Source organism: Peromyscus californicus, unplaced genomic scaffold (assembly GCF_007827085.1).
Source record: "Peromyscus californicus insignis strain IS unplaced genomic scaffold, ASM782708v3 Scaffold_3__1_contigs__length_106647218, whole genome shotgun sequence".
NCBI classification, from domain to species: Eukaryota; Metazoa; Chordata; class Mammalia; order Rodentia; family Cricetidae; genus Peromyscus; species Peromyscus californicus.
The window spans coordinates 63,359,713-63,377,528 of NW_026294551.1; the positions used below are offsets into that span (position 1 = coordinate 63,359,713).

General features: G+C 49.1%; 1 protein-coding gene across 7 annotated transcripts in view; it reads right to left on the minus strand.

Moving 5' to 3' along the window:
* Positions 1–17,816, minus strand: part of Mprip (myosin phosphatase Rho interacting protein) — a 125,432-nt gene that overhangs the window by 12,799 nt on the left and 94,817 nt on the right. For 5 of the 7 annotated variants that reach the window (XM_052757378.1, XM_052757377.1, XM_052757375.1 and 2 more), the window contains 7 exons: positions 16,341–16,914; positions 14,563–14,679; positions 8,111–11,914; positions 4,776–4,923; positions 3,248–3,365; positions 2,061–2,220; positions 696–815 (listed from right to left, as the gene is read on the minus strand). In XM_052757378.1, the coding sequence (XP_052613338.1) occupies positions 696–815; positions 2,061–2,220; positions 3,248–3,365; positions 4,776–4,923; positions 8,111–11,914; positions 14,563–14,679; positions 16,341–16,914 (5,041 nt within the window). The remainder of the gene's footprint in view (positions 1–695; positions 816–2,060; positions 2,221–3,247; positions 3,366–4,775; positions 4,924–8,110; positions 11,915–14,562; positions 14,680–16,340; positions 16,915–17,816) is intronic. The other 2 variants (XM_052757380.1, XM_052757381.1) reach the window with 1 other exon arrangement.

Consider the following 17,816-nt stretch of genomic DNA (forward strand, 5'->3'; position numbering starts at 1 on the left):
CTTCATAACTGTAATTTTGCTGTTATGAATCATAATGCAAATATCTGATGTGCAGGATGTCTGCTATGCGACCCCCAAAGGTATTGAGACCCCCAGGATGAGAACCACTGCCCTACACACATTAGAGCCTTCCTTTCCCCCTCCCTCTTTCAACAGTGTTGTTTGTTTTCTCCTTTTCTTCCCAGACTGCTCTGGAATCCTCTCGCTTCAGCCTTCTAAGTAGTTGGGATTACAGGTATTTACCACTGCAGAATGAGCCGTTCTGAATTGCTGTGAGAAGTTAATTCATGATACAATCTGAAAGCAGCAGCATTCTTGTAGCCCTGCAATAGGGCACTTTATGAAGCCAGTTTGTGGGCAGGTAAAGGGAAGGTGGGACTCAAGATCCTCATGGTATCTAGAGGGGCCCTGCTCCTGCCCATGGAGCTTAGCCTGCCTGTCAGCTATCGGCTATCTTTGGATGGCTTTGGACCTTCCCACAGCTTTCACATATGTTAGCTTCAAGCTTTCTTTTTTTGTGGTGGTTGTTGCAGAGCTAGAGATGAATCCAGAGTTTTGCACATGCTAAGCCAGAGTTCTACTACTGAATTCTACCTCTTTGGCCCTATCTTCAAATTTGGTCCCTCAGTGACTCTAAGGAGCTCTTGTGTGACTCGGGAGCACTGACCAAGGCAGTGCCTAGCTTCTCACAGTACCTCTAATTCGTAGGCATCCTTGCCCTGCGTGAGTGGCAACACAGTGGACTCTCCACCACCATCTCCAGTCAGTAGTGTCCTCAACCGTGTGATTTCCGCAGCCAGGCGATTATTCAGCTCCTGGGGACAACAATACAACAGTGACCGCCCCCACACACAGTTGCTGGGACACCAGAGAAGGTCATTTCTCACCAGTAGTGTGTAGAGGCCTAAGAATGGAGGCCACAAGCCTTGTGCATATACAGCACTGTGTTTAAGGTAGACATTTAAGGCTTTTACCACATAAAAGCTGTTCATACGGGCTATGTGAGGCTTGTGAAGACTTAGGTTCCAGGACCCTGATTAGGCACCAAATTCTGTGGATGCTCAGTCCCCTTACAAAATGGCACACAGTATATACATACACCCTCCCATACACATTAGATTATCTTCAGATTACATCCAATACCCAATACATGTAATTCTCAAGTATCCAGTTGTACTGTATTATTTAGGGAGCAGTAATAAGAAAAAAGTTAGTATATGCCCAGTACAAATGCCTTTTTTTCTCCCCCCTCTTAAAAATTTTCTATTTGTAGTCCATCAAATCTACTGACTCAGAACTCACAGCAGGAGATGGCCAACTGTATTAGACCTTAAAACCCTTCTGAGTCGGGACGTGGTGGCGCACACCTTTAATCTCATCACTCAGGAGGCAGAGGCAGGTGGATCTCTGTGAGTTCGAGGCCAGCCTGGTCTACAGAGTGAGTTCCGGGACAACCAGAGTTGTTACACAAAGAAACCCTGTCTTGAAAAACAAACAAACCAAAAACCCAAAACAAAAGACCCTAACCTTCTGCTGTGGGCAGTGTTCTCTTGTCTCACTTGACCTCCTAAAGGCTATTCTGTCCTGTCCCTCCATTTTCTCAGGCCTCCTTTCTGGCTGGTAAGTGCTTTTCTTGAAGCCACTGCAGTGGTTCAGTGATTCCCAAGTAGTTCCACCCACAGTCCAGTATGGTTTGAGGGGCCAGAGAGGGCGAGCATGAGAGAGCTCGAGGCAGGCAAAAATAGGGTGTGGCAGAAGAGCGTATATGGAACTCAGTATCACAACTCAATCATTTGGGCCAGCTGGGATTCTAGTGAACCCCAATTTCCTGAGGAACACTGAATTCTGAGAGCACGACTTATAAAGATAAACATGACAGGGTAAGCCCAGCCACCAGAGGACAGAAGACCCCAACCCTGAGATGGACCTGAGCTACTCCAATTAGAGGACCAGAGACTTAGAGAAGTGACCAGACTCTTCAGTCTCTGCAAAGACAGATGTGGCTGTTCCTTGGTTAGGTAGCTTCTATGAAGGTGAGGCTTAGCTTCTCTTGGCCTTACCTGATTGTGGGCATTGAGTTCCTGGTTCTCACGCTGGCACTGCCGCAGGGCCTGCCGCTCGGCCTCCAGCGCCTGGGCCAGATGTGCATTCTCCAGGCACTTCTGGGAGTACTGCTCCGAAAGGACTTCCAGCTCCCTCTGCACTGACTGCAGCTCCTCCCTGCAGAGAGGGAATGCTCAGCTCTGCCTCATACAGGACTGGGCAGCTGGGCATTGACAGGACAGTGTCTGCTCACAGAATGTCAGGGACACTTTGCAGAAATGACTCTGTCTTTCCTGGGCCATCCATAGCTGGCATACTCTGGTGACGGAACTGGGAGGCAGAGCCAGTCACTGGGACCACAGAGCTGTCTGTTTCTGAGAGATCTCAGAGGTAGGAAGCACCCACTTGGTTGTTCTATCACTTCAATTACAGACATTAGCACCAGGAACCTGTCCTGGAGATACTGTTCTCAGCACCCCATGTCCAGAAGAGCCAAATCCAAGAGAGTCAAGAAGGAGCTTCCAGGTGAGCCTCCAGTCCATCAAGCATGACCACTAGACTTCCTGAGTTGTTGCTTTAGACCCTGGCATAGTCCAGAGACCCCAGCAAAGTCTAATCAATGGATACCTCCTGTTACTAACCAGAGGGTCCCTAGCAGTGACTCCTACCAAGGGAAAATTCACCAGGTGCTGTTTCCTGTGCAGCCAGTATGCGTGAGACTTTGAGAACACTTAACTGTACCACTTTTGCCACAAACAGCTGTGTTATACCAGGCACAAAGCACCAGCCAGACCCTGGCTCCTTGTAAGGTGCTGATAGAGTAGCAGTGGTAGAGACAAACTGGGGGATGGTGTCTGCAGTCAACCCTAACAAGCAAAAGGCGTTTTGTTTTGTTTTAGAATAGGGTATTCACATATAGTCCAGACTGGCTTCAGATTTGTGGCAATCTTCCAGCCTTAGTGCTGGGATTACAGATGGATGTTACCATGCCTAGCTTAAGCTATGGTTTTTAAATGTCATTTTTTTGCATTTGTTTCTTTGCATCTTAGAAATCAATCTTAATTAACTCTTAGGTGTTTGCCCCTAGAGAGCAAGGTAGTGTGGGCCGTCTTACAACCATGGTCTCCTCACTTCCCCAAGACCAACCTCAAAGCTGTCTTAGGTTTGGGAAAGGAGCCCTCTCCCACAGGGCTAGGTGACTCACAGGTACTGCCGCCTCAGGGCTTCGATGTCCGAATTGATGCTGCTGATCTGAGACCGTTGGCTCTTCTCTAACTCCCGTTCCATCTCCTCCCGGTGAGCATTCTTCATGGCTTCAATGGCTAGAGGAAAGACACAGCCCCTCAGCACCAAAATCTAGGGCTACAGCTGGCAGTGGCTCTTTCTACTACATTATCCCTCCACAAGGCCAAGGGCAGGTTAAGTGTGATGTCTGCCCTGTGCTGACACCAACTCCAGCAGCAGTAGGACTCCACAGCAGGCTGCTCTATCATAATCCAGCTCTCTGGGACAAAAAATGGCTGAGAGAATTCACAAACTAATTCCCACTGGAAGGCGTATAGGTATGTTATATGTGATATTAAAAAGACTCCACAATGATCAGTTAAATGTCAATGTTATATTCATGCATGAGTTTTTAAAACAAAAATGTCTGAGAGCTGGTTTACTTACTTCCCTGATGCTAAAATAAGCCACCGTACCATTATGTGATATTTTGTTTGTGTTCTGACAAATAAAGCTTGTCTGGAGATCAGAGGGCAGAGCTAGCCACTGGTTAACCATAGAGGCCAGGCAGTGGTGACACATACCTTTAATCCTAGTACTCGGGAGGAGGAAGCAGGAAGATCAGGAACTTAAGGCCACCCTGGGCTACATGAGATTGATCCAGGCTAAAAGAGAAATAGAGCTGGGCAGTGGTGGCTCACACCCTTGATCCTAGCACTTGGGATCTCATGCCTTTGATCCTGGCACTTAGGAGGCAGAGTACTCCTAAGTACCTGCCGCCCATTCAGTCTGAGGATTCGAAGAGACAGGATAGCCCCATCTGGTCTGAGATTTCATAGAGGTAAGAAGTTACTGGTTGCAGGTCTGCTTCTCTGATCTTTCAGCTTTCACCCTGATATCTTACTCTGGGTTTTTATTGTCAAGACTAATTAGGATCACACTTCACCATGCTGTCGTTAATCATGTAAAGAGAATGCAACATGAGATGGTGAGACACACTTGCTGGGGCTATGTTACAGCACATTCATGCTCTGGTAAAAAGAGGACTCCAAGTGATGGATACTTGTTGGGGCCCAGCCCTGCAGTGTCACAGATGGCTGGAACACTGGCTCTCAGTTTGGAGGCTCTCAAAAGGCTTCTCAAGTTAGTCCTTGCCTCACTTTTATTCTTCAAATAGCTCTTTCCAAAATGAAACCTCAGGTCCAGCACCTGCTGGACATGCATGAGGCCATGTTCAGTCTCCAGCAATACAGTAACAGGGTCGGGTGGTACATGTCTGTTACTCTAGCACTGGGGAGGTGGAGGAAGGAGAATGAGTTCAAGGTTATCCTCACTTACATAGGGAGTTGAAGGATGGCCTATGATAAAAGACCCTGCCCGCCTATATCCACCACCATCTATAAGGAGGAACCTTCAATCTCAGGGAAAAACAAGTAAGGCCAATCCTCTTCTGAACTGCAGGTTCAGCCCAAGACATGGGACCCCTGTGCTCATGGACTTAGCCCCACCTGAGATGGTGGCAGCCGTCTCCTCAGCCAGGAGGCGGTCCTTTTCCTCCCGCAGCTTCTCCAGCTCCCGCTGGTGTTGCCTCTGTAGGTCTTCAATCTTCTTCTGGTGTGTCTCTTCCATGGCGGCAAAACCTCGCTCACATGTAGCCTGTGGAATGCAAGAGGGCTTATTGGTTTCTCTTTGCCTCCAAGTGGCTATCCTGTGTAATAAATAAGGCAGCAACCTGCTTGGTTCCAGGAAGTGATATGGTGTCAAGATATGGCTGGTGCTTCTCGCATCAGTACCAAGTCTGTGGGTAGCTATACACCCTCTGGTCTGGGATTGCACGTCATCACAACCAAATGCCCATGTACTGCTTCTACTGGCTGGAGTAGCAGATATACTGGGTGTTGTTGCTAACAGGGACAAATTCAGACAAATGTGCTAGTTGGGGAGAGTGAGGTCCATCCTGAAACAAAAGGTAGCCTGACTGCAGTGCCCAACACATCCTCTGTGGGCTGGGGTAGACAGGACCCATTTTTGGGAGCTGGGGAGCTTCAGCTGTCTACTAAACCTCAAAGGTGTCCACACAGGAGCCAGAGCAAATGCTAACATCTTTCCTGACAGCCCATGCCTTCTCCCTTCCTCTCTTTTAAAGGAGAACCGAGGCACACTACCCACTGAGAACCGTACCACCTTACCAAGCAGAACAGACACAACATGTGAGTCCTAAGGAGAGTCCCCATTCACCAGAGCCCCAGAGCCCAGCTGCTCTCCCCAACCAAGCAGTAATGCATGCTCTGTGTTCCACTTACAGCTCACAGCTACTTTGAATGTGGGTCATTCTGCCTAAACTTGTGATAGCCACTTCTGGGAAGAACAGGCTTTCTGATAAACCAAACAAACTAGAAGAACATGGCTCTAACTCTGTGTCCCTACCTCATCGCTTTGCTAATGGAGTCAACAAAGAATACCAAGTATCCAATCATCATGCTTTGGCATTTTTTACCTAGCCTCACAGTCACTGTGGGGCCTTTCCAAGAACCTCTATTCAGCAACTTTAAATTCCGCTCACATCCTGGAGCTGACTGCAGTGTGTGCTGTACTAGTTACCTTCTCCACCCAGCCTAGAGATAACCTTATACAGCCTGTTTACTCTGCCCGCAGTTAACTAAGACTTACCACAGAATGTTCACTTAGGAACTTTCCACTTGTGGCAGTCTGTCAGTGCTCAGAATAGTTTGGATTTTGGCTCATTTCAGATTTTGAGTTCCATATAATGGATGCTCATCCTATAGGAAGTCTTTTCCATCTTATTTGGATTTGAGCATTTTGGAATACATGAAGAAGATAGGGTCTGAGATTCCTATAACAGAAACACTGAGGCACCTTTAACAACTAGGCTGCTTCTTTGTTAATTGTATTATGTTTGAAGATTGTTACTCTGTAAACTAATTAAAGATTTTGAGTGTATGTGTGTAGGGAAGCCACAGTTGATACTTGACATTGCCTTTCCTTGATCGCTTCCACCTTATACAGACCCTCTCATCTGAGCGCAGAATCTGTTGACTGAACCACCTAGCCAGCTAGCTTTCTTCAGGGATGCTTTGTCTCCATCTGCTATGTGCTAGAATTACAAGGGGGCCACACCATACCATGCTCACCCAGCATTTACATGAGTGTTGGGGATCTAAACTCCTGTTCTCATGCTTGCTGGCAAGCACTTTAAACATTGAGTCATTCCCCAGCTCCAAATTTTAATTAATTAATTTATTTACTCATTCATTCATTCATTCATTCGTTCATTCATTCATTTGGTTTTTCGAGACAGGGTTCTCTGTGTAGTTTTGGTGCCTGTCCTGGATCTTGCTCTGTAGACCAGGCTGGCCTCGAACTCAGAGATCCGCCTGGCTCTGCCTCCCGAGTGCTGAGATTAAAGGCGTGCGCCACCACCGCCCAGCACAAATTTTAATTTTTAAATCACCCCTAGAATCAAAACAAGTTCCTTACTGACTAAGATGCAGGATCATGGCTAGTGGTCGTGAGGCAGTAGCAACAGTCCAGGCTCCCTTAACTGGGCAGAGATCCACAGAGAGAAACTGTTCCCAGCTGGGCTCTTTGGACAGTCTGGTCAAACACACTGCATGTGTCCAGCTGTGCCACAAGTTCCATAGAGGGCTTGAAGTTCTTGGGCACATACATATGCTCAAGCCCGATGCTTTCTCTTAACCTGTTATCTTTTGTTTCTAAGGCGTTTTCCCACTAGGTAACCCGAGCCCAGCATAACCATTCTGACATCCTGATAACTGACTACGATGTTGCCAGGCCTGGACCCATCCACCCTAGGCTGTGGAGATGCCTGTAGATGTAAAGATGAGCAGGCAATGGTGGTCCAGGCTCCCTGTAGGATCACTGAATACACATTTCGAAAACTTCTCACAATGCTTAATGGTTTTTAAAGGTCTGGATGAGACCAGGAAAAGAATGGTGAGCACCAGTGCCTCAGGTGCCTTGTCAGCCTCTCCTGTGTATTTGGTCAGTAGCTATGTGTTCACCCAGAGGCAAGGGCAAAGCACCAGCCTGAATGTACCATTGTTTCCCTTCAGGATGGAGGAAAAGGGTGCTGGGAAACAGTCACAGACACCCTGCTGTGCTACAGCTGTGGCACTGTGGCAGGAACGCTGGCCTGCAAGAAGACCTGGTGCAGGTACCCTTGGAGCCTGGACACCTTCCAATGGGGAAGAAGATGAAGATCCAGCTACCATGCCACTTTTGGAATCTAAGAGATGGTTAGGACCCTCCACGAATATGCCCAGGCAGCCACACACAGTGTAATCTAAGATAAAATAGGGGTAGCCACAGAAGCATGACAGGTAGCCTGGGAGACAAGAGTGTGAGAAAGCCCTTCTCAGACACAGTGCCCAACCACTGCCAACTCTTCCTTGGGAAGGTAGGCTAGGTAAGAACGCTTACTGCTTTGCAAATATTCCTGTGTTCTAAAGTCCCAACCTTGCTCTCTGAGAAGAGTCAGGTGGTGACGGCCCTTCAGAGGGGTGAGACAATGCTTGGACTAATACTTCAACTTTGAAGCCAGAAGGGATTCCGTGAGGGTAAGAAGGTGAAGGGTATGGAGAGTGCCCTGGAGGCGTGGACAGGCAAGGAAGACCTTACTCTACTTTCCCACAGGGACACTGCTTTCCTTGCTGGCTTCCCTTCTGGGTCATGAAGAGATGGCCAGGAGAATGTTACTCAATTATGTACCTCCTATCCCACTCTAAGACCTTAGTTGCCCACAATGCCCCTTTCTTGCATCACCAAAGAGAATTGGCTCTGAAAAATAAATGGTGCTAAAGACCTTGAGGCTCTCAAAGTCCCGCTGGTACTTCTCCCGCAGGGTGGCCACATCACCCTCCAGCTCTTTGTGGCCCAGCTCCTCTCGCATGACGTCCATTTGGGCCTCCAGCTCCTGGATACGTTCTCGCAGCCCTGTCATGGATTCGGCCTCATCGTTGGCTGTTGGCACAGCTCTGGCCTCAGATGGCCTCGGGGCCAGTGGGGAATCTGGGTGTGAGGGTTGGCAGAGGCTGAGGGCTCCCCGCAGGCTCCATAGATAGTGTTCCTGCAAGGCCCTCAGCTCCTCCTGATGGACAGCCTGCAGCTCCCGGACCTTCAGCTGGAACCTGTCCTCCAGCATCTTCATTTGCTGCACATGCTGCTGCTCCATGGCCTGTCTGTCTTTGACTGAAGCGTCTAGCTGGCTGAGAACCCGGCTACGCTCAGCCTGCAGTGTGTTCTCGGTGTGGCTCAGCTGCTCCACCATGCACCTGATCTCCTCCTCATACCTGCCCTGCAGGGCAAACATGCTTTCACTGTGTTTACTTTCTGCTTCTTGTAGACATCTCTGCTGATGGTCCATCTGGCTCACCTTGGCCTTGAGCTCAGTGTTTTCCTTCTCAATGAGGGTGATCACCTTCTGGTACTCACTCTTCTGCTTGTGGAGAAGTTCTTCATACTCCTCCTTCAGGGCCCCAACCGCTTGTGCACGCTTCTGGCAAGAGCCCCCCGTGGCCTCCTGACAGGCCTTTTTATAAAATCGCAACTCCTTTTCATACTCCAGCCGAATTCTGCATGCTGCATAGCACACTTGAGCCTGAATAATTGCATCTTGAACCAGTAATGAAGAATACTGACCAAGGCCCTCTAGACAAGCATCATACGAGAGATGCTGGGACATCTGCAGAAGCCTCTGGCAACCCCCAAGTCGCTCTGTGGGAGGCAGGCCTGGTAAGGCAGCTGAAATCTCCTCCAGGATGCTAGCCTTTTCCCTTAGCTGCTGAGCCAGCTCATCCTGAATGGCAGCAAGGACTTCAGGGCTCTGATGGAGAGCCTGCAAAGGCTCTTGGGAGCCATCTGTGCCTGGCCTCAGTACCTCTCCTAATGGGCTCTGGTCCCAGGATGTCTGTACCTGGTCCTCCCTGCCAGTTGGATGCCTGAGAGTTTCTAAGATCTGCTGTATTACTCTTTCAAAGTCTGGGGTTTGGTAGGCTCTCAAGATCTCTCCCAGCATGCACTTGTGCTGCTGCAGGGCTGCTTGGGTCCCCTGTAGGGTCTCCTGTATGCTCTGTAGCCTGTGGTGGAACAATTCTCTTAATGACTGTGTGGCATAGCTGAGCTCTGCACGAATCCATGTGGCATCAGCCAAACTCTGGGGGATATGCTGCTGCCTGTCTCCGGATGTGCAGGCTGCTGCTTCTCCCAGTGTTCCTAGGTGCTTGCTTAGGGATTCGACCTGGCTCCAGAACTCACCATTCACCAGCACCTTCTTGGCCCAGATCTCCACCGGAGCCCCAGCAGAGAGGGCAGCACTTTCTTCCTTCAGTGGCCACTCCCCTGACTGAGTAAGCTCACGGAGAACACCATACACATCTGAAGTGGTATTCTTTAGAGAGTCAGCTATTTGGTTGATAAGTGAGGCCTCCAGGACTATCTGAGCAGAAAGCAACTTCCTATGTTCCTGCTCATTCAATATGGGCTGGCAGGGCTGCTGCACAGGGGTTGCCAGGCTACTTTCCATGGAGTGCCCCTTCTCTTGCTCAGTCTGTGTCCTGCTGTCTGCTGGGGATGCCCACGGCTGAAGGGCCTTTATAGCACTCACAAGCATACTCTCTATGTTAGCCAGGGAGGCTGCACATGCATCCTGTCCCTCCTCCTGGTCAGCAAATGGCAGAGACCTCAGCTTTTTCCAGCAGTTTTCTAAGCATGATAGGGCTTGGCTATTTTTGGCTTGGAAGTCTTCCAGCTCCCCAGGGTGATGTTCAACGTTTGTGGCCTTCTCCTGTCTCTCCTGCTCTAGCTGAGAGGCCAGTGCACTAGCCTGCAGCAGGCTGGCACGGAGTTGCTCCCGCAGCTGGGCCTCAGTGCCAGCCCACTGCTGGTGCAATGCAAGTAATGCTTCCTGACTCTGGCCCTGCTGGCTCTCCAGCCTCACGGTCACGTCTTTGAGCTTCTCCTCTGTGACAAAGAGCTTTGTCTCCAGGGAGTGGATTATAGAGATGTATGTTTCAGCATCTGCCGCTGCAGGGAGTGTGCTAGGGGTAGCTTCTGAGGACACACTGTCTTCTGAGGGTGACTGGTCCTGGCTGGTGTCTGATGACGTGCTGCTAGTCCAGGCCTTTGCACACCCCTCAGGGTGTATATATCTTTGGCACTGGATCGTGGAGAACCGGATTCTTGGCCTTTTTACAGGTGCTCCCTGGTCAGACTTAGAGGTGCTTTGCAGATGCCCCTCCCTGTCAGGCACATCCACAGACTTTGGGGGTACCATGTTCTCCTCTCTGCTGGGGCTACCACTACTACACTCCTCCCCTAGGCCAGCACCTGGGTCTTCATCCTCTGGCTGTGAGTGGGGAAAGCCTGGAAATACTCTGGTAACTGAACCTAGGGGAAAAATGCCACTGTCCTCCTCTGTTTGCTCTGCTGTACTCTGAGGCTCTTTGGCATCCTTTGGAGAATCACTTACAAATCTCCTTAGACACTCTTCCTTTTCCTGCAACTTAATTTCTGTTTCCTCTAAGCTGCTGCCCAAGGCAATCATTTTAACTAAAGCCTCATTGAGGTCTTGGTCTTTCTTTTCTAGAACTCTCTCATGTGCTTCCTTAATGTGCTTTAGCTCCTCTTCCTTTTCTCTGAGCAGAGTGCGCACACTCTGCAGCTGGACAGAGACTCTGTGGTGTGAGTGCTCTAGGTTCTGGTAGTCAGCTTCTCTTCCCCTCAGCTTCTCTTGGAGCTCAGCCACGTCCCCATCAGATGTGGCCACACGCTCCATGAGCTCTTGAAACTGCTGCTTGATGAGATCCCGTTCATCGTGGAGGCTCTGTACATGCTGGGCTAACTGGCGGATGCTAGCTTCCCGGGCTTCCAGTTCTTCCTCTAGCAGGTGCACCTGCTCACTGCCTTTGCATGATTCACTCAGTTTCTCTTTCTGGAGGGCCTCCACCTGCTGCACATGGCCTTGGAGCTGGTCCTCATAGGCACTGGCCTTGTCCTCTACCTCCTTCAGGTTCTGCAACAGTGCCTGCTTCTCCTGCTCACAGCTCTCTAGCAACAATGTATAGTTCCTCTTCAACTTCTTCTCCATCAGCTGCTGGGCCTGCTCACTGGTACCTAGCTGCTGGCTGAGCTCAGCAATGCATTCCTGCAGCCTCTGCACCTCCTTCTGTCGGTCCCGATGCAATGCCTGCTGTGTTTCTAGGTCCCTCAGTTCCTGGGTCTTCTCCAGCAGCAAAGCTTCTGTACTTTTGAGTTTCTGCTCACTGGCCCTCAGCTGGCCACTCAGCACAGCCTTGCTGTGCTGCCAATCCTCCAGCTGCTCACGAACTTTGCCCTGCTCTAGCTTCAGCTCACCCTTGAGCTTGGCTAAAGCCTGCTCTTTAAGAGCCAGCTCTGCAGCTGCATTACCAAGTCTTGCTTGCAGGGTCTGAATCTCAGCCTCATGGTGCCGGATTGCATCCTTGGCCTCCCCATAGCTATGTTTCAGGGTCTGAATCTGCTGCGTGATGAGCTCTTGCCGCCGGCACTGAGCTTCCAGCTCACTTTGTAGGTCTTGGTTGACTCTATGGAGCCTCTGCCAGGCACCCGATGGGGAGGTGGCCACTTCAGTCTTAAAAAAATCGATTAAATACTGGTTAGTAACACTCAGGCCACCCTGTTCTGAGTGTCACACCTCTGGCCAGGATCAATCATAGAAAAGCTCCTTGGTGGGTTTGGCTTTAATCCTTTGGACAACTTTTTTTTTCTTCGTTTAAAGAAAAAAAAATCAAATTAATGTGGGTTTTGTTTGTTTTGGTTTGTTTTTGGTAAGTATAGCTGCTTCCACATAAACAGAACACATGGGAAAAAACATCAAAAAACAGCTCTAACTGAACAGCATCTAGAAGAAATAAACCAAATAAAGCTGAATAATGGAACACACTGAAAAGTATAACGGAGACTGAAGGACAAAAGGACACCGCATTTGTTTGGCAAAACAAAGTATGCAGTTCTAGACCACATGTTTAAAGCAGCACAGGGCATAAGGCACAAGAAAGTGACGTCACTTCCTTCCGTGACAGGAAGAGAAGGAAGGCAGGTAACTACTTGAGAGATGTCAGCAAGGTAACATCGGAACATTTCCTTTAGAAAGCGTAGTCAGGCCTCCACCGTAAGGAGAAAACTAATCTCTACCTGCAAGAAGACAGAACAAGGGGAATGCAGATCATGAAGCAAAACGTGGTAACAAAACAAACCTCCGTAAAGCTCAAAATAAGAGTGACACATGCAAAACCCAAAATAAAACACAAAGTTCCCAAACTGAGACACAGAAGAGACAGGGCTCATATGAAGCAGGGACAGCACAGTGAGTCAGGACAGCCCCACTTAGAATCTGCCTGCCCAGGCTCCCTCAGTCTACTGGTGGGGAAGCCACAGATGTGACACTCAGTAAGTTCCAGTTCCACACCACGTTCACCATCCAAAGCATGCAGGCCCCTCCCAGCAGTGAGCACAGCACCCTACCCGAGCTTGTATCTCTTAACCCTCAGTGCCCCAAAAGGCCTCTTGACCCTTTTTACTTTTGACTAAGTATTTCCAAGGCTCAGGGATAATCATTATTAGTTTCAGCGGGAAGCTGGCCCAGTTGCTGACCAACAGGGCCTTCAGTGTAGATGCACATGACAGTCCATGTTAGACACACAAGTTAGCAATGTGCAAAGCTCCTTGGCAGTGTCTTCACCACCACGTCTGAAGTCAAGTCTTATATGGTGGACCCAACAAAGGCTTAAGAAAATGACCCTTAGCCAGGCAGGCGGTGGTGGTGCACGCCTTTGATCCCAGCACTCGGAAGGCAGAGGCAGGCGGATCTTTGTGAGTTCAAGGCCAGCCTGGTCTGCAGCGCGAGATCCAGGAAAGGCGCAAAGTTACACAGAGAAACCCTGTCTCGAAAAACCAAAAAAAAAAAGAAAGAAAGAAAAGAAAATGACCCTTAAATTAGGGATGGCCTGAATGAATAACCTACGGCTTTCTGAGTAGGCTGTGTGAAAGGGAGATGCCTGCCAGTTTCAAGCAAGAAGGTCAGAAGTAGGACAGCAGTGAGTCTGCTGGAAGGGAAGAGGGCGCAGTAATGTGGGGGTAGGGTACAGGGGTAATCCAGGGACATCATGCAGCAGTGTGAGGGGTAGGCACGAAGGTAAGGCAGGCTCTGGTTGAGGCGAGTGAAGGACTCCAGGTCCACTGGCAACTTGGTGACGAAGATTGAGGAGGTCAGTGTAGAAGGGTCTGGGCAGAGACTCTGGGTCTCAGAGCTGAAGGCCTTTTGGAGAACACTAGTTCCAAATGACACAGGCAAGAGGCTGCTGCTGTAGGGTGGAGTATGCTTCTGGGGTCACTGGCAGAGTCAAGACTAGAACAGAGAACCCTGACACCAATCTAAAACCGGTATCTTCTCCTTGGCCTTTTCTGGGAGCTTCAATTCTACCACCCCATTCCACTATCCCTAACACTTATTTGTTGATTCTCCCATCAGCACGATGGTACCCAGGGGAGAGTATGTCTCCTTCATGTCCCAGAGCTAGCACTGATCCTAGGAAGCCAGCTACAGGATAACACATGCCACCTGTCCTCATACCGAGCTACCTTGAGACTGTTTTTTGACATATCCACATCAAGCGGATGTTCGTGATCTGAATGCAGCAAGATTCTGGGAAGACGCCTTGAGGAGGACACTGGTCTTGGGCTGTCAGCTCAGCACCTAGCTGCCACCACTTTTCCATCATTTTCTGGGTTGGGTTAGGTTGGCTAGGTGGTCATATGTCCTCCAGACACTTAGGCTGGTTGAAAAGGAATGGGTAGGTGGGTAGTGGTGCAGTCCTAGCTCTGCCACTAACTTGCTGTTGGTCCTAAGAAGGCACTTGGCTTGCTGTCTTGACCAGTTTTTTTCAGTATATGTACAATGGGCCCAATATCACTATGGTGAACACAATGAGAAATGACATACAGACACACGGTTTTCACAAAAGCACAATGTCTAGAATGCCCAAAGGAGAGATCACCAAAATGATTTCATGACCAAAAGACAGTCCTTAGCTGTAGAGATTCGGGACACATTTCCCAAAATGAACGTCCTAGCAGCAAGGAAAATGTACAGACTATCACAGGACTAGGAGCCTTGGTCCTTGCTGACCACGTTTGCACATTCCTAGCCTGTGGGCCTGAGCAGGCCTTTCACACTGAAGCCCCTGGCTGCACTGCTGACTGGGCAGCTGCCCACCCTACCTGAAGCACATAGCCCTCCCGGGCACTCTGCTCTCGGCCCAGGGCCACCCTTAACTGGTCCTGCAAAAGCCGGTTCTGCTCTAGAAGATCCGAGGCCTCTTTCTGGCTCTGCTCCAGCTGTTGGTGAAAATAAACACATACATACACTTCACAAACATGATGACGATAAGGAAAAGCAGCTGACCACAAGTCGTCAAAACAATAAGGCTTGTTCATGGGTCTCAGACTCTCACTGGATACGCAGTATATGATACTGAAGGGTCCAGCTCAAGCTGGACACATCATCAGCACAACTGTTCCCTTCTGGTGGCTAAGGGACACATTTCCTGTTCTTGCCTCAGGTAAGCCCTGCCTAGCCCCAATAAGCTTTCACATTGGCTCACAGTTGTACTATGCAGGCTGAAATACAGGTGGAAAGTTCATATTTGGGGGGTGGCTGTGCTCCATCGAGAAAGGAAGGCTTCACATCTTTATCAAAAGGAAGGCGGTGTGGGTGGGGGTCCCTGGCATAGGCATGCAGATCTCACTTCAGGTCCTGCTGTAGTTTCTACTGACTACTCCATTGACCAGGTTTACAGAACAGATTCCACATAAAGTTCCAATATATTCTCAGTAAGACACAGAAACCTATAAACGCTCTACATTCTTGTTTTCAACAGCTTCAAAATCACCATCCACCTTTCCCCAACCTTCTAAGAGCCACATTGATGCTCTGCTGTATGGGGGCTGCCTTGGTCTGCTGGGCCATGGGAGGCAGATGTTGCTATTCAGTTAAGAACTCAGTATGTGGCCTGCAGGCCAGAAGGCTCATTTTGGTAGCCTAGAATTATGTGAGTTTGAATTACTTTATTTCTTTTTACCTGTATTATTTAATTAATGGATATAGAAAATGAAAAGTCAAAGTGTTGGTGCTAGTAATCTATCAGATTCATACATTTAATAAAACAGAAAAAAAACAAAAAATAAAAGAGGCAAAGAGAGGCATGCTGAAGTGGTAGATCTTCAATTAGCTCTTATGGAAAGAGTATGAGAATATGCTGGATGCTTGCTGAGGAAAATGCCCCCAAGAGGGCAAAAGTCAGACAGAACCAACCCTATGTAAGCTGAGCCCACATCTCAAATACCTCATGTGAGTATTCTAGATTTTAGGATATACTGTTGTTTTGCCTTTGAAATGATTCTGGAGTAACTGTATATACACAATGGGCAATATGGAGGATAGGGCCCAATCTAAATATGAACTTCAATCATGTTACATCTTACTTTTTACACATGCCTTCTTTTATATATGTGATTTGGACATTTTGCTTTGTTTTGGTAATGCTAGGATTGAACCCAGGGCTCTGTGGATTATGCAAATGCTGTAACACTGGGGCCATATCCCTAGTCTCCTATAGTATAGTATTTACTAGTTTTATAAAGAAACAGAATTTCCTGGTGGAGAACTTTCTGCTTGTGTCACGTTGACACTAAAAGCCTTTTGGATTTTGGAGCATTTGTGACTTTTCAATTAAGGATACTCATCCTGTAATTCTGGTCATGGAACTCACTAGCGAGATATAAATGTATGTGCAGATGTAATCTGGACACATTCTATGAGAATCATACACTACGAACACAGGGGTTAGCTTATATGGCTCTGTACCAAGATGCTAGAATGCCTCCATCTAATCCCTGACCCACTCCATCTCACCGCAGCCCTGGGCCACCTCCTTACTCTCCTATAGTACTATATTGAGTAATTACGTGCATGCAAGAAGAAAGCAGCCCCACATTACCTCCTTCTCTAGCAGAGACGTGAGCTCATGAGTGGAGAGCCGCTCACTTCTGTCCTCCAAGGACAGGTGCAGAGGGGCAATAGGCACCTGTTTCTCCTCCCTCAGAGGGGTAGTCTCCACTTGGTGCCACCGCTGCTCGATTTCCACATGGACATTCTGCGTCTTGAGGTCAGGGGGTCCCAGCAGACCTGGGCTCCGGTCTATGTCCATACGTAGGGCTGTATCCTCCATAGCTGGCCCATCAACGGTGTCCAGCATCCCAAAGCGTTTGCGGCGCTCTTCTCGCCGTCGAGCTCGTTCACGCTCCAGCTCACCTGGCTCGGCTTCAGGACGCCCAGGTTCACCAGCATCAGAGGATCCCACAGTGTTGGCCCTTTCTTGAGCCAGGGCCTGTTGGATGGGGCGGAATTCAGCCCAGTCAAATGTCTTGGAGCGGCCCTCCCGCCTCCGCTCTCGAGCACGGCTCTTCTTCTGCTCAGGATCTGGCTCTCCTGGCTCAGTTTCTTGCTTTTCATTTGGCCGTGGGCAGGTCTCAAAAGAAGATGTGCTTTTATTCTTTTCCTCAGGCAATGAGCTGTGGGGCAGTGAGGAAACACAGGACCTGTCAGGGAGCCTGGACATTTCAGCAGGTCACAAGGCCAGCGCACACCTGTTCTGATCCCCAAAGTGGCTTCTAAGTGGAGAGGGAATAATGCTCCACCTGTGCTAGGTTCTCCCTTGGAGAACTCAAATCTAGCTGATGGGTCGGGGGAAGGGAAAGAGCGCCAGCTGTTCCTGAGACTTCAGTTCTCATCCTTTAAAAAGGAGTGTCATGTGGCTACATCACGGACTCCTATAAGTCCCACAGGACAGAAGGGTCCAGACACTTGGTGAGGCTGGTTATGAAGCAACCCTACACTACACAGTGACAGAACTAGCTCTCTTCAGAAGGGCTCAGGGATTTCTTTGAACAGGAGACACCATCATCTCTATTTAAAATCTCACTCCAGCTCCAGGCATGACAGATCAGTCAGAGTGAGGCTGAGACTATCTGTGGGTCAAGGGGACAAGTGACTCAGGTAGCCATAAGCCCACACTACCAGGGAGAAGGTAGCGTAGTACCTACCACTTTGAGGAAGGAGGTAACTAGGGGCACAGCCATATAGATCAAGCTTGCTAGTGCCTCAACCTACCCAGTGATAACAGGGAAGAAGCTGGTTAGCTTGAAGATAACTGTCTTTTCCCAATCTTCTCCAAGGAAGATTTCTGGGAAAGCCTCCACTCTAGCAGGAGATGGGGTCAGGAGATGTCCACTGGCGACATGGCAAGAGGCTCAGTGGATTTACTGACAGCATAAGTCCCAGCGATTGCTAGATGGCCCTGGTCTTGTCCAAGCCTTAACAGAACTGAAGTGAGCTGGTGACAGGAGGGCCCAAGGGGGAAGAGCCAGGGAACACTTGTATTTATACTAGGACCAACAAGGACCTTGCCAAAGGG